At 46.0% G+C, this 14,688-nt stretch overlaps 1 protein-coding gene across 1 annotated transcript in view; it reads left to right on the plus strand.

Annotated features, from left to right (window-relative positions):
• Positions 1-14,461, plus strand: part of LOC125442027 — a 33,444-nt gene extending 18,983 nt beyond the window's left edge. The window contains exons 18-27 of the mRNA XM_048513122.1: positions 2,293-2,472; positions 4,505-4,631; positions 5,943-6,142; positions 7,292-7,504; positions 7,726-7,871; positions 8,888-9,015; positions 10,483-10,615; positions 11,758-11,890; positions 12,436-12,591; positions 14,325-14,461. Coding sequence (XP_048369079.1) covers positions 2,293-2,472; positions 4,505-4,631; positions 5,943-6,142; positions 7,292-7,504; positions 7,726-7,871; positions 8,888-9,015; positions 10,483-10,615; positions 11,758-11,890; positions 12,436-12,591; positions 14,325-14,461 — 1,553 coding nt within the window. The remainder of the gene's footprint in view (positions 1-2,292; positions 2,473-4,504; positions 4,632-5,942; positions 6,143-7,291; positions 7,505-7,725; positions 7,872-8,887; positions 9,016-10,482; positions 10,616-11,757; positions 11,891-12,435; positions 12,592-14,324) is intronic.
• Positions 14,462-14,688: the final 227 nt, after the last annotated feature.

A 14,688-nucleotide genomic window follows, 5' to 3' on the forward strand; every position in this document is an offset into this window, starting at 1 on the left:
ATATAATAAAGCATTTAAAGTGTAATCTGAAACCAGATGGCAACTAAACAAAATATAAAAATACCCTACGGTATGAAACATAAAGATAGGTGGAAGATGGGGGAGACCAAAATGGTGGGAAACTATAGCTGGCTGGTGGGACAGCTCATCTTACAGGCCCTGTTTAGTTCGTAAGGCTTTAAAAAATATCCACGGCACCAGATAATCTGAGCAGCCGATGGTTTTGACAATGAAAAGGAATGACACTGAAACATTTCGAATGGGCCAGGTCTTCAAAGAGACTCGAATACATTCCCACAAGTTCTCAGAAAAAGTCTGGGGGAAAACAACCTCCATTCCAAATTGAGATGGCGGGCATTCTCCTAACTGTCGTCATCTGCTGTCACTTGGGTATCTGTTTACCCTCCCTTTTCCTGACCTCCCCACCAGCAGACTGATCCATGCGCCTCCTTTTAATCTGACCCAAATCCTAGCTGCCAGCACTCCTTAATATCCAAGATCCCTGCCAGCACAGGCTACTTTCTCTCCAAAATGTCATCTTTCCACAATTATTGAGTCAAACCCAAATCACTAGACCAGCGATTCCCAACCAGGGTTCCGTGGTACCCTGGGGTGCCGTGAGCATGTCCCAGGGGTACCGTGGCAATGCTGCCGGCCCCCCTCACTTTTGTGTGGTCTCCCGCCAGCACCAGCAAGGATATGGAGGTGGCCAGGGGCCAGAGATTTCCATGAGATGGCAGCCACTTCCCTGCCCCCCTACCCCCACACCCGTGCTTCCCTTCCTGGGAGGGAAGGTGGGGGGATGGCAAGCAGGAGGCACTGGGAGGGAAGGTGGGGGGGAGGATAGCAGAGGGTACTGTGAGGTCGGAGAGTGAAGTCAAAGGGTACCATGACATTGAAAGGTTGAAAACACACTAGACCATAGGTGTCAAATAGCTGACCCCTCAGATGTTATGGACTACAGTTCCCATCATCCCCTGCCAGCATCATGCTGGCAGGGGATGATGGGAACTGTAGTCCATAACATCTGGAGGGCCGTGAGTTTGACACCTGTGCACTAGACCTTTCTGAAAACGAGGACATGGCAGAGACAGAGATTCAAGAAATCAAAGCCAGCCTGGCAAGCTAGTTCATAATGTCAGCAAATCTTGCGGTGGGAACTGTCTGGTATCTTGCAGCCATGTGGCAACATCTCATTTTCAGAGAGTCACTGGGCCCCCTAACAAAAGGAGCTGGGTGCATTCTTTGAAAAGCAGGACCACCTGATTTTGCAGGGTTTGGAAGAAGTTTAGGTTTTTTTGTTGAAGCAGGTTGGTATAGAAATTCTGTGATGTTTACAGTCACGCATTTACAGTTTGTGTGTGTGTGTGTTCCCCAGGATTCTACTGTCCAGAGGGCTCAGCGGGACCCATTCGTTGCCCAGATGACACCATTGGTTCCTTCCCAGGTGCCAGGCAAAGAGAAGATTGCCTGCCCTGCCCGCCAGGGAGGTGGTGTAAAACAGGTGATCATTTATCCATGGATATCCCTCCCAGAACACCTGTGTGTGGTGCCATATCTCTGACTCGCCCTCTTCCTTCCCAACACACTTCTCCCATGAAGCTGTTGACTCTGGTCCTTAGTTGCCATCATCTCCTGTAGAGTCTGAGCCCCCAAGTATGCATAATAACTGCATTGCTTTGGACTCCTTCTTTCTCTCCCTGTCTTCCTTCTGTCGTCTTCTCTAACTTTTCTGAGAAATGTCACTTTTAAGATCCTTAAGAAGTGTTTTTTTCCCCATGGATAGGGGATTTCAAAACATAGTTGAGAGCACAAGTATCAAAACTCTATTCCAAAGTCAATCCATTTCCAAACCAAGAAGTGCTGAATTGCATACAGATGAAAGCATTTGCATATTATTTGCTGCTGCTTCTTTTGCTATTAATTGGGAAAGATTAGGAGCTATGCAGGGCACCAGAATCCTACCCATTAACCACTCTATTACTTTATGGTCGAATCCCCACTACCGTCTTAGCCAGGTTTCAGAACACAAACTAACCAGGTTTGAGGGACGACCTCCCCGGTCGAATCCCCACTACCGTCTTAGCCAGGTTTCAGAATACAAACTAACCAGGTTTGAGGGACGACCTCCCTGGTCGAATCCCCACTACCATCTTAGCCAGGTTTCAGAACACAAACTAACCAGGTTTGAGGTCGTTTGTGTTCTGAAACCTGGCTAAGACAGTAGTGGGGATTCGACCTATGACAGACTCACTAGCACCTTTTTAATGCTCTGGCTCTCTACCTCTTCAGAAGATCCAGTGTCTTACCCATGTCCTTATGGCCACCACTGCTACAACGTGAATCATACCGGCACTGGGGGACCCCGTGCTCTCCCTCTGTGCCCCAAGCAGGCTTTCCGAACAGAAGAAGATGCTGAGATCCAGTCCGATTGCCAGCACTGTCCACCAGGCTACCTGTGCCCTGAAACAGGTGAACTACTGCTTTGATGACCGTTTTTTGCTTCAGCTCAGGAGGAGCAGACAAACAACATCCCAGGGTGCTGTTATCATTTGAACAAGGGGAAGCTGAGGTATGTTAACAAACAGGTGCATCAGACCGTCAGCCAGGAGGGAGACAGAGAGAGCAATTCCCTTTCTTGCCAGGTCAGGATGAGTGGATGCTCCTGATTTGACCAAGGCCGCCTCTTCTCCCATCTTCTCTTCCCTGGTCTTACAACCCAGCTCAATTCAGTTCGAGAACCACAGCCAGAAGGCATTTTAGGCCCATCTTCACGTTTTTATAGTGACTCCTTATTGAGGTATCCCATTTGTCATGCCTATCAGCTTCCCCAATAATCCAGACTCAAGTGGTAGCATAATCTGTTTATTGATTGTGAGCTGTGAATATTATACACTCCTGGCATTGCCAGATCGGACAGTTCTTTATATTCAGCTTCATTAGGAGAGGCCTTTCTCCTTTTTGTGGCTTCACAATAAAGCTAATTTAAGACGTATTTTATTCCTATCAGGACAAAGTGGTGGTTCTTTTTGCCAAAAAAGTATCTTTTTTATCCCAAGCCAGGAAGATGACATAGGGCCTTTCCCCACTTACCTTAAGCCCCGCGCTACTTGAGGAGAGTAGCGCGGGGTCCCCCTGCACTCCCCACGACAGGGGCGACAGTGAAGCCTCCTCGACGCTGCCGCTCTCGCACCCTCTCAGCGCACGGCATCCCTAGCGCTGGAGAAAACCGCCTTTTGATGACCCTGCGCAGAGCCTGGGGTCGTGGGGACGCCGGAGCGAGCGCCAGGGATGCTGCACGCTGAGAGCAGCGCGCAGCATAAGGGGGATCCCTGTGAGTGGGGAAACGCCCATATTTGTCCCTTAAGCAAAGCAGGTTTTGTGCAGAGGTTTTTATGTATGGCTGCCATTGTCTCTCTTAACCTGGATTTTATTTTGCGACAGATTTGGTTGCTGTTAAAGATTACCCTTGCGCTCCCGGGTACTGGTGCCCAGGAAGCAGAGGTCCTTTCCTTTGCCCATCTGGCACCTTTAGGATTCAACCTGGTGCCACATCTTTGGAGGAGTGCACTCTCTGTCCATCTGGATTTTACTGTCCTGATCCAGTGATGTCCGGCATACCAAACACCCATGGACTACCTTGTGAACCAGGCTACGAATGTCCTCCAGGTGAGAAATTGCTAACTAATACCAGCTGATGGTCAAAGCAATGGCATATAAGACCCAATAATTAATAGGACATGCAGACACTCTTTCAGGGAGACTTTGGGCCTTTCCCCACTTACCTTCTGCTGCACGCTACTCGGGCCAAGTAGCGCGGGGTCCCACGGCACTCCCCACTATAGGAGCGGTGACATCGCAGCCGCCCCGAGGCTGCCGCTGTTGCGCCCCCTCAGTGCGCGTTATTCCTGGCGCTGGAGAAAACGGCGCCTTTTGATGAAGCCCAGGTGCGCGCCAGAAGTGACGCGCACAGTGAGTAGTGCGCAGCAACGGTGGTAGAGGGAAAAGTGGGGAAAGGTCCTCTGTTGGAGTTATGGATTGGTTATGGTTCTGTATAAATTCCACATCAGTAACTGCTTCTATGGGAGGGCCAATTTCTGGAGAAGTTTAGCAGTACAAATCTGTACAGTTACTCCAGACTAAGCCCATTGAAATCAATGGGTTTGAACTGGAGTAATTCTGCACAGGATTGCACTGTAATGGTAATATGTTTATGTGTTTTACTTGATTGTCTTTCCATTGTGCATATATAGATACATTTATGTACACACACACATATGTGTGTATGTGTGTGCGCGCGTGCATGTATTTTTAAAAGTTGGTTTTCATGTTTTTAATTGTATGCCGCCTTGAGGTGGGTTGGTTTCACCAAAGACAGACTGCCGACACAACTGGTCAAGAATCTGTAATATTTATTGTTTGGCCACGGAAAACTTGAAATTAAATTGTACCAGGACACCAGAAGGCTGCTTTGTCCTAACTGTCTATTGATGTTCCTCCCCAGGCTCAGTCAATCCCTTGCCTTGCCGGCCTGGCTCTTACTGCGGACCCAATACAGGGGTTCCTCCACTATGTCCTGGAGGCTATTTCTGTCCTGAGGGGTCATCCACATACAACACACCGACGCAGTTGTGAGTATAGCCTTTCACACATGTGGCACAACCTCAGACTAATTTATTAATTACTCCTTTCCACCACATATTCAAATTATTCGACACATTCTGAGGCAGCCTGTTAGGGGGATTGATGCATTCCTAACTCAATGTATCTGCTTAAAGCTACAAATCAATGCTGCTAAAAGATATATGTATAATCAGCCAGAGCTCTTCGGGGGTGGGTGGTTCCCAAATCAAAATAATAATAATAATTAATATATATATATGTTTCCACTGCCATCTGGACCATTGCTTCCTTGAGCTTTACTTTATGGATTCACACACTTTGTAGATAACTAGGCTTCCCCTGACACCCTGGTCTCATGGGAAACAGAGTTGCAACCATTATCTTGTGGGGGCAGGAAGCCAGGTGGCTGTCTCTTACTATGTGCTGCTGACCTTGGGGCACCTCAGCTCCAGGGACTGTTTTTACAACCTCTTGGGAAAGCAGGAGGGGGACTTGCAATGAGATAAAGAGGATGTCAAAAACCATGTTTGTCAGAACTGGCTTTGTCAAGCTTTGGTGCTTTGATGTCTCATCAATAAACACTACTGATCAACCCAACATTTATTGGCTCAACATTTAAGACCTAACACAGCCGAGTGACAAAAAAAATGATGAAAAATGTCCCATTGACTCCATCTTGGTATTGCTAACCAGTATATTACTTGAGTTAGGAAAAGGAGTGGGGATGGAAGAGGCTTTGTTTCTGAATCCATTTGCTAGAAGACATGCAATGGCATGTAGTATTCAATTATTCTCCTCCCTTCCCTTTCCCTTATGTTTTGGTATGATTGTGGTATGGAGGTTTGGACGGAATGTTTTAGTTTTCATCGTTTCATCCTTGTTGGAAATTTAAGGGCATCACAATGAACTGTATATGCTTTTATTGATATAGTTGTTGGAAGGCACTTTGAGTCTGCTCTGTCAGGGACAGCAAGATACAAATCTAACGAATGGACAGATTTTTATCACATTCCAAAACTGGAGCAATCAAGAGTTGCCAGAGCCCTATTTATCTAATAAATAAAATAAAAAATAAAATAATGACATTCAAATTTCGATGGGTCTTTTTCCATCGAAACCCAAATTTCAGATTGAAATTTTCACTTGAGTGGCAACAAAGAATGGACATTCTAGAGGATTTGGGATGTCTGAAAATCTTTCTTTCCACTCTTGAGGACTGAAGGGAGATAATTCTCACAGTGGCGGTAAAGGTAGGTGAGGGACTTCTGACAGCTGTGGATGCAGCAGTTCACTTGCTGTTCCTGTTCCTCTGTTTCCAGATGTGCCTACCCCTTCTACTGCCCCCTTGGCAGTGCTCACCCACTTCTGTGCCCAGGAGGATACACTGCCTTGAACACAACGGGTCTCAGAGACTCCTTTGAGAAGACCTGCAAAGCCTGCGAGGTGGGCACGTTTGGTGTCAGTGCCAACGACAGCCCTTCCTGCTCGCCCTGTCCCCCTGGATTTAGCTGTCCAAAAGGTGATTGTTCCACATCAGGATGCAAGGTGGGGGGGGGGGGACCTTTTGTTGAGGCAGAGTTTGGCTTCAAAGCTCTGCAATATGTTCACAGAATGAGACAAAATTAAAGCATTCTTTAAATGCTACCATCCCCTCCCCCTTTTTCTGGTGGAAGAGGGAATTTTAAAGTTGGAATGTTGGACGCCACTTATCTTATATCTTATATTATATTTAATTTACTGTGATTTGATGTATTGCTGCTAGAGTTCATTTTATGGTTTTACCGCTGCCTTAAAGTCTAATGTTTTTATGTTTTAACTGTCTTATAAGGTTTATATGTTGTACATCGCCCAGAGCCCTTCGGGGATGGGGCGATACAGAAATCAATCAATCAATCAATCAATCAATCAATCAATCAATCAATCAATCAATAAATAAATAGCTGTGGATCGGCCAGTTGAGAAGTCAGAAGGGGGTGGAGAGTTTGGAAATCTTCCCTTCTGGCAGTATTTAAAAAGAAGAAGAAGAGTTTGGATGGATACCCTGCCTTTCTCTCCTGTAAGGAGTCTCAAGGTGGCCTACAAGCTCCTTTCCCTTCCTCTCCCCTCGACAAACACCTTCTGAGGTAGGTGGGGCTGAGAGAGTTCCAAAGAACTGTGACTAGCCCATGGTCACCCAGCAGGAATGTAGGAGTGTGGAAACACATCTGGTTCACCAGATAAGCCTCTGCCACTCAAGTGAAGGAGTGGAGAATCAAACCCTGTTCTTTAGACTAGAACCCACCTGCTCCTAACAACTATGCCATGCTGGCTCTCTTAAACAGGAGCCAAGAGCTGCACGAGTTCTTCTCTACACCCTGGAAAACTTGCAATGTGGGTTTTTCAATATCATCATCCCACCTGTTGCTGTTTGAGGTTTTTTTTTTAGAACAGCATTCTACCTAGCATGGTGAATCAATTAAGAGCAGGTGGGTTCTAATCTGGAGAAACAGGTTCGATTCCCCTCCCTCCATCTGACTCTTATTTTGCTGATCTCTAAGGTGCTCCTGGACTCGAATCTACAGCAGACTGATAGTGCTGCCTTTACCCCATGTGCATTGAAGCTCCGTAAGAATCCTCCAAAAGCCTCTACCTTTGAGAAGTTCCCACTGCTTTCTTTGCTGTTCCCCAGGCAGTGCCAGCTACCTTCAGCAGCCCTGCCCCAGAGGCTATTACTGTCCTGCCATGGTCCCTGCCCCAGTGCCGTGTCCTCCAGGCACTTACGGGAACACCAGCCTTGCGAAGCAGCTTGAAGAATGCCATCCCTGCCCAGCTGGCTCCTTCAACCATCTCCCTGCTCAGACGGGATGTTTTCCTTGTGGGAGCTCCTCCACATCCAAAGCAGGTACAGGTGGCACCCTATAAATGTGACTCAATCTCCCCACCCCTGAAGTTTATGTAATAGCTGTGTAGGAGTCCTCTGTTTAGTGGTTCGAAATATAGCTTAGCAAAATGGCATGTTTCAGTCTCATAGATGTCCATCTCTCCAGTAAGGGGCTAACGAAACTCCCAAGCTTTTGAATAAGGTTGAGAAAGATGTCCTTCTGACCCCTTCTGCCTTCTCAGGTGAAACCCGTTGTACCTGCCTTGGTCAGAATCGGGCTTTTCAGGAATCCGATGGCTCTTGCATCTGCCAAGTGGGGTACATTTACTATGACGAACGAGGAAAGGAAGCATCGGATAGCAACAGCGACCAAGACTGTGAACCCCAGGTATGCAACTGCTGCTACGCAGTACCTGTCATGCAGGTGTGCATCCCTTCCTTTCTTTATCATTTTTTATAAAATGTGGACTTGCTTGAAGGTGATTTCTGTGGAGTCAGATAGTTGGTCCACTGGTACTGTGGGTATCCAAAGTACATTCAGGAATTTGAACCTGCCCTTTCCACTGCATAGAGCTAATTGCAGAAGAGTCATGGGGGAAAGGAGGAGGAGGAGGAGGAGGAGGAGGAAGGGGGGCGGGTTGGATTTATATCCCCCTTCTTTCCTGTGAGGAAACTCAGTGCAGCTTACAAACTCCTTCCTCTTCCCACAGTAGATATCTTGTGAGGCAGGTGGGGCTGAGAGAGTTTTGAGAGAACTGTGACTAGCCCAAGGTCACCCAGCAGGCTTCATGTGTAGGAGCAGGGAAACAAATCCAGTTTACCAGATAAGAGTCTGCCATTCATGTGGAGGAGTGAGGATTTTCCAGATTAGAGATTTTCCAGATTAATCACTACACCACATGGGTTCTCAGGATTGCTTTCTCATCCAGTGACTCTTTTTCAATCTTCAAAACACACACCTGGGCATGCAAGAGAGGGCTTTTTGATGGTAGACCCACAATTATGTAACAATTTTCTCAAGAAGATGCACTTAGCCCCTTGCTTTTGATCTTTAGGAGACAGCTGAAGACAAGTTTTATTTAGGACCTCATTTCTGATTTGTTTTTTCTTCATTATCAGTTCTAATTGGAGTTTTTACATTGTGACTTTTAATGTGTTTTATCGTTGTTTTATTTACGTTGTGTTTATTTTGTTTTTATAATCATTTCCTTTATGTTGTAAATGGCCTTGAGTTCCACAACGGAGAAAGGCGGTTAGTAAATTTTAAATAAACAGTAAATAATCTTTAACTGGTGGTGCCAGGGACTGACCTGTGACTTTTTGGGAAAGGGAATGTGTTTTGCCACTGAATTAAGTATGATTCTTCAATGTAATTAATGTGTTTCACCCATTTTCCTTGGGCAGGTGGAGGACCGCTGTGCTCCTGGAGAGATCCGCTTGGCATCAACCCGCAAATGTGTGTTCCCCGAACAGTACAACTGTTCCCCAGTTTGCGACACGGTGGGCGGGGAACTTCATGCTGAACTTGGCATGTATGTATCATCTGTGCAGGGAAGTGAATGAGTGACTCAGGCATTCTTCCTTGGCAATCAAGAGCTTAAAAACTCAACCGAGAACATTTGTTGTTGCTTTTTACCATGGATAGCATTTTTTAGGTGTTCTCAAAGGATGAGTTCAGGGAATGTCAACACTTTGCAAAAGTGAGTTCTGTTTCTTCCTAGCCGCCTCTGTACAGAACAGCAAATCAATGTTGGGACTGCAGTGCTTCACACATTCTGCACATCTTTAGATGCATTTTTTTATCTATTTTATGGCTTGTATCCTGCCCTTTTGATTTTTTTTTAATACACTGTTTTTAAGCTGTCTTTATTGACTGGTGATTGTATAACTGCTGAGATTTTGATAGTGTTGTACTAATGGAGCCAAGTCTCTTGTGTTGTTTTCGTTGAATTTTTAATTCTGTGCTTTTCTTTATCTTTTTTTTTTTAAGCTGCCTCGAGCAGATCTCTGGAGAGGTGGCGTGTGCATGTCCAAAAATGGTGAATTAAATGCATTCACATATGTAACGCACACAAAAATGTTTTGTGTGATTGAGACTCCACTCCCTGCCGTCTGGGCGGCCGCCCTCCCACACCATGACTAAACAACTTTTTTTGCACCTGGTCAGTGTATGGACCCGGGGGAAAAGAGGAGGGGGTGGGGACAATTTTCTGCCCCATACATGACTAAGTATCTGCAGCCTGGTGACCTGTGACCCCATATGGCCCCCTGGGAGGTACTTTCCTAGCTCGGAGCCATTGACTTCTAGCCTGTTTCCCCCCCAGTATCAGAAATTGGCTGGGAGAAAAACATTCCAAATTATACAGTGAAGTGTACTTCTCATATTGGTCCTTAGAGGCCGTCTATGTCACCTATAGTGCTGACTCAGTTGAAACACTTGCTCATACCTTACTTTATTGCAAGTGGTACATTTAGGAGCTGTTTAATTCTGCACCTTTGGCCCCTCTGAATGTCCTGATGATTTTTGGTAAATCTTCTTGCTGATAAGGATGACATTGTCTCACACACAGTAGCAAAAGTTCTGCTACAGGGCTTACAAAGGTCCTGGTTGGTAAACTTATTGGTTCAAGTTATTATAGTACAGATGCTGCGCAACATTATTTTTATCTCGTTGTCTCTTTTTTTTAGCTTGTCTTTGACTGTCTTTTAATAATCCGAACTGAACTGTGTGCTGTGTTGTTAAAAAGGTCCAGGAAGAGGCTAGATTGTGGAAATATTCAGACATTATAGATAAATAAAATAATGCAGAAGTGTAATTATTGATTAATGGTTCACGGAGGTCAATATAATTTATTGTATCATTTAAAAGAGTTGTGGAATATATATGTGTACATAAAGACAAAATATCTAAATAATATGTGGGGAGAGTGTCATCTTGTAATGTTGCCCCCCTTCAGAAAAAAAGTAGCTCCCACCATGCCTATTTTCTTTCTCCACAGGTGCCGCTGTGAGCAGTATGTCTCTGCAGAGGAGGTCTGTGACCGGCTGTGCTTGCTCAGATCCCCAGAAGCTTTCCTGAAATTTGGTGTCAACAGGGAACTATTCTTGAGCATTGAAGGAGCTGAGGAGAGAGTGAGTAGAGAAATGCGCTGGAAGACGGCCTGTGGTGGGCATGCCAGTGGGTGAATGTTCTAGAACAGGGGTGTCCAACTCTGGCAGTTCAGATGTTCTACATCGGTAGATGTTCAACTCTGTAGTCCACTTTAGATGGACTACAATTCTAATTGGCCATGCCAGCAGGGGCTGATGGGAATTGTAGTCCATGAACATTTGAAGTGCCAGTTGGACACCCCTGTTCTAGAACATTCACTAAGCCTTTTGAATATTAGCAGCTTCTCTGGCACAGTGGTGAAGTCGTCAGGCGATGTAGTTTCTGGGTTGAGAAATGCCTGGAAATTTCAGGTGGGTGGGCACCTGGGGAGGCTACAATGCTGTAGAGGCCACCCTCCAAAGCAGCTACTTTCTCCAGGGGGAACTGATCGTGGTTGCTTGGAGATCAATTGTAATAGCGAGAGATCTCCAGGTTCCATCTGGAGATTGGCAACTCTATGTGGGAAGTTTAGCTAGATTTGGAAATTTGAATTAGACAAAAAGTGTGATTTTGCGAAGTGGTGTTTTGAGTAATGAACCCGTGAGCCTTTATCCATGAGGTGAGCCAGCGTGGTATAGTGGTTAAGAGCAGGTGGACTCTAATCTGGGGAACCAGGTTTGATTCCCCACTCCTCCATATGAGTGGCGGACTCTTATCTGGTAAACTGGGTTTGTTTTCCCACTCCTACACATGAAACCTGCTGGGTGACCTTAGGCTAGTCATAGTTCTCCCAGAACTTTGTCAGCCCCACCTACCTCATAAGGTGTCTGTTGGGGAGAACTGAAGGGAAAGACCTAGCTCTTCTTCCCAAAAAGTGTCTCAGAATCTACCTGTAGGCTCCTTCTGCCTGGAGATAAAATGTCAATAATAAAAGGGGTGGAGGGGTAAGGAGTGTAGCGACTAGCTCCTGAGGATACACAGAGTGTTGCACTTTGTCCATGAAAGACATGGGGGAGCATGATTCCATTCAGAAATAGAGTAGCCACGTGTGCCTGCAGAGACATCCTGCAAGCTGCTTCAGATGTTCAAAAAAGTGGGCCGAAATGTGCTTTTCTGTTTCTGGCAACATCCAGTCCCGCAGCTGCATTGCCAGCAATTCTCCTACCTGTGCTGTGCTTTGCAGGAGATACCAAATGCCCTGGGACCAGATGGACATGTGCAGAAAAGCCCAACAGTCCATTTGTCTCTCTTTGGCGCTAGTGGTGTCTTTGGCTTCCTGCTCTCAAGCCTGGAAATGCTGGAATCTTTTCTGAAAGGTAAGAGCTCTGTGTTTGGTCTCAGTGAAAGCCAGCCCCAGTACAGCCTCAGGAAAATGTGTGCCGGCCATTTCTTAAGCTTGGGAGAGAATCCAAGATGTAACGGCCTGGTGAAAATTGTTTATCTAGGCTTTATGCTCATGCCATCTGGGTAGAGGAGATGTTTCTGTCTTATTGTCATCACCATATATCCCTTGTTTTAAGGAATTGTCCCTTCATCAAAATGCAGCCGGTCTGATGAGCCACCCCTTATGTGAAAACATTAGAGCTCCTTTTGTCTGCTTTGGATAGATGCCCCAATTCTGTTGCTTGCAGCCACTGAATCATTTCCTACATTTAGCCTACGAGAGTCAGAAATTTGAGTTACTACTGGTGTGAACCAATCTTTGGATTATAGTGTTTTTTTCCCCAGTGTCTTGACTCTGGACAATTGTGAGCAGGGGTGGTGTTCCTCATCAGTGAAAGGTCTTGTGATGAAGTGCCCTCTAATTCCCCTTGAGATTAATTTTCCTTGTTATTTCCTCCATTGCTTTTCCCTGGCCCAGGAGATGTTGGGCCACTTCCCCCAAGACAAAGACATCGGCGGGATGAAGAAGCTGCATCAGCCCAGCCCATGAACCCCTTACCCACGATCCCAAATCCCATTGTGTGTCTGACAGCAGGAGATGCTATTCTTTTCCAGCTCAGCATCAATCCATCCAGTGAGTATCTCCCATTGAATTCAATTGACACCTGTGAGTTAGTTTAATCTCTGTATGTTCTATTTGGCTCGTCAGTGTCTAATCTGACTGGCATCTGCTTGGAAGGTCTCCAGTGGAGAAGGGACCTACCCAGAAGTGTTATCCAGCAGGTTCTTACCAGTTCTCGAGAGTGGGTTACTAATTATTTGTGTGTGCCAAGAAGGGGTTACTAATTGGGTCTGCTTTTCCGTTAGAAATTCCATTAGGTCCAAAAATCATAAAGTCCTGTTTTTTCCTATGTAGCTGGTTAGCGAAGGTAGAAAACGGGATAATTCTCCCTGTTGGGCTGTTTTAAAAACATGTTTTAGAAATATGGTAAAGTTCCTTGTTTAAGGAAAGTATCCTTGTATTGTCGAAGGCTTTCTTGGCCGGAATCACTTGGTTGCTGTGTGGTTTCCGGGCTGTATGGCCGTGTTCTAGCAGCATTCTCTCCTGACGTTTCGCCTGCATCTGTGGCTGGCATCTTCAGAGGATACTCTGAATGGATGATCCTCTGAAAATGCCAGCCACAGATGCAGGCGAAACGTCAGGAGAGAATGCTGCTGGAACACGGCCATACAGCCCGGAAACCACACAGCACCCAAACGAAAGTATCCTTCTTTTGATTTCTAGAAACAAAATTAAGTGTTTGAAAGTATTAAGTATTTGACAGGCAGTCAGTTAGAGGAGAAGTAGTTGTTTCTGTTGGCAGTAGACGATAGGACTTGCTATAATGAGTTTAAATTATGGACAGAAAGATACCAGCTGGAAATTAGGAACTTTTTTTTTTACAGTAAGAGTTTTTTACAGTAACAGAGAAATTATTAATGCCCCGCCCCCGGAATGCCCAGCCACGCCCCCGTTGTGCCCCGCCCATCCCCATTGGCACTACGCCACTGTTTGAATCCCACCACCATGGGAACCTGTTACTAAAATTTTTGGATCCCACCACTGGACCTACCCAATGCTTTTCCTGGAGATTCTGGAGATTGAACCCGGGATGTTATGTGTGCAAAGCAAATGCCCCTCTCACTCATTCATTTGGATCTTGATCCAGGGTTGCTGGCTCCAGGTTGGGAAATACCTGGAGATTGGGGGGGGGGGGGTGCAGAGTCTGGGGAGGGTGAGATTTGCAAAGGAGAGGGGCTTCAGTACCATGCCATAAACTCCATCCTCCGAAACAACCATTTTATCCAGGGAGACTGATCTTGGTTGTCTGAAGATCAGCTGTAATAACAGGAGATGTCCAGGTGCTACCTGGAAGTTGGTAGCCCTGTAATGTAAGGCCAAATGCAAAGCTTTGAGAGAAAGAACAAGTGCCTCATTTATTCATTAACTACTTTTCCCCTGCAACTTATGCTTAAGTTTGGAAGGTTACATCAGTGTGATACTCAGCCCTAACTCCCTTCTTTGTCTTTGCTGCTGTGTTGATTCCTTCATCCTCAGTCCCCCTGCTCTCCTGGTATCCCTGATCTCATCCTTTCTTTTCCTACAACCTCTTCTATTCCTCAGTGGCTTGACCCTTCCTTTCCTAAGCTCCATGACTCCTCTGCTAGCCCAGCCCATTCCTGACCCATTCTCCACTCACATTCTTTCCTGCTTCTGATCTTAACATCCTCTTTCTCGTCCTCTGTTCATGTGCCCAATCTCCGAGGAAAAGCCAAACTCCACAGTGTGTGGCTTTTGGATAACTGGGTTGCGTTCATTCTTCTCAGACCGCAGAGCCAGTCATTACCCCATCTATCAGAAGGAACATCTCTACAACAGCAACCCCAACTGGGATTTTGGTGCCTTCAGATGGTTGGACCACCTCATTCAAGAGACTCACCTCAACATCTCCAGGTACCCCTGATAATGTCACAGATGTCTTTAGCGAGGGGTAGTCAGGCCTTGAAAGCCATCAAAACTACCCAGGCATTTTCTTTCAGACAAGTGGGAGGATCCATTCATAGGATTATTCTCCTACAGCATAGGTGTCAAACTTGCGGCCCTCCAGATTTTAAGGACTACAGTTCCCATCATCCCCTGCCAGCATCAGGCTGGCAGGGGATGATGGGAACTGTAGTCCATAACATCTGG

Source organism: Sphaerodactylus townsendi, linkage group LG12 (genome assembly GCF_021028975.2).
Source record: "Sphaerodactylus townsendi isolate TG3544 linkage group LG12, MPM_Stown_v2.3, whole genome shotgun sequence".
Lineage (NCBI taxonomy): Eukaryota > Metazoa > Chordata > Lepidosauria > Squamata > Sphaerodactylidae > Sphaerodactylus > Sphaerodactylus townsendi.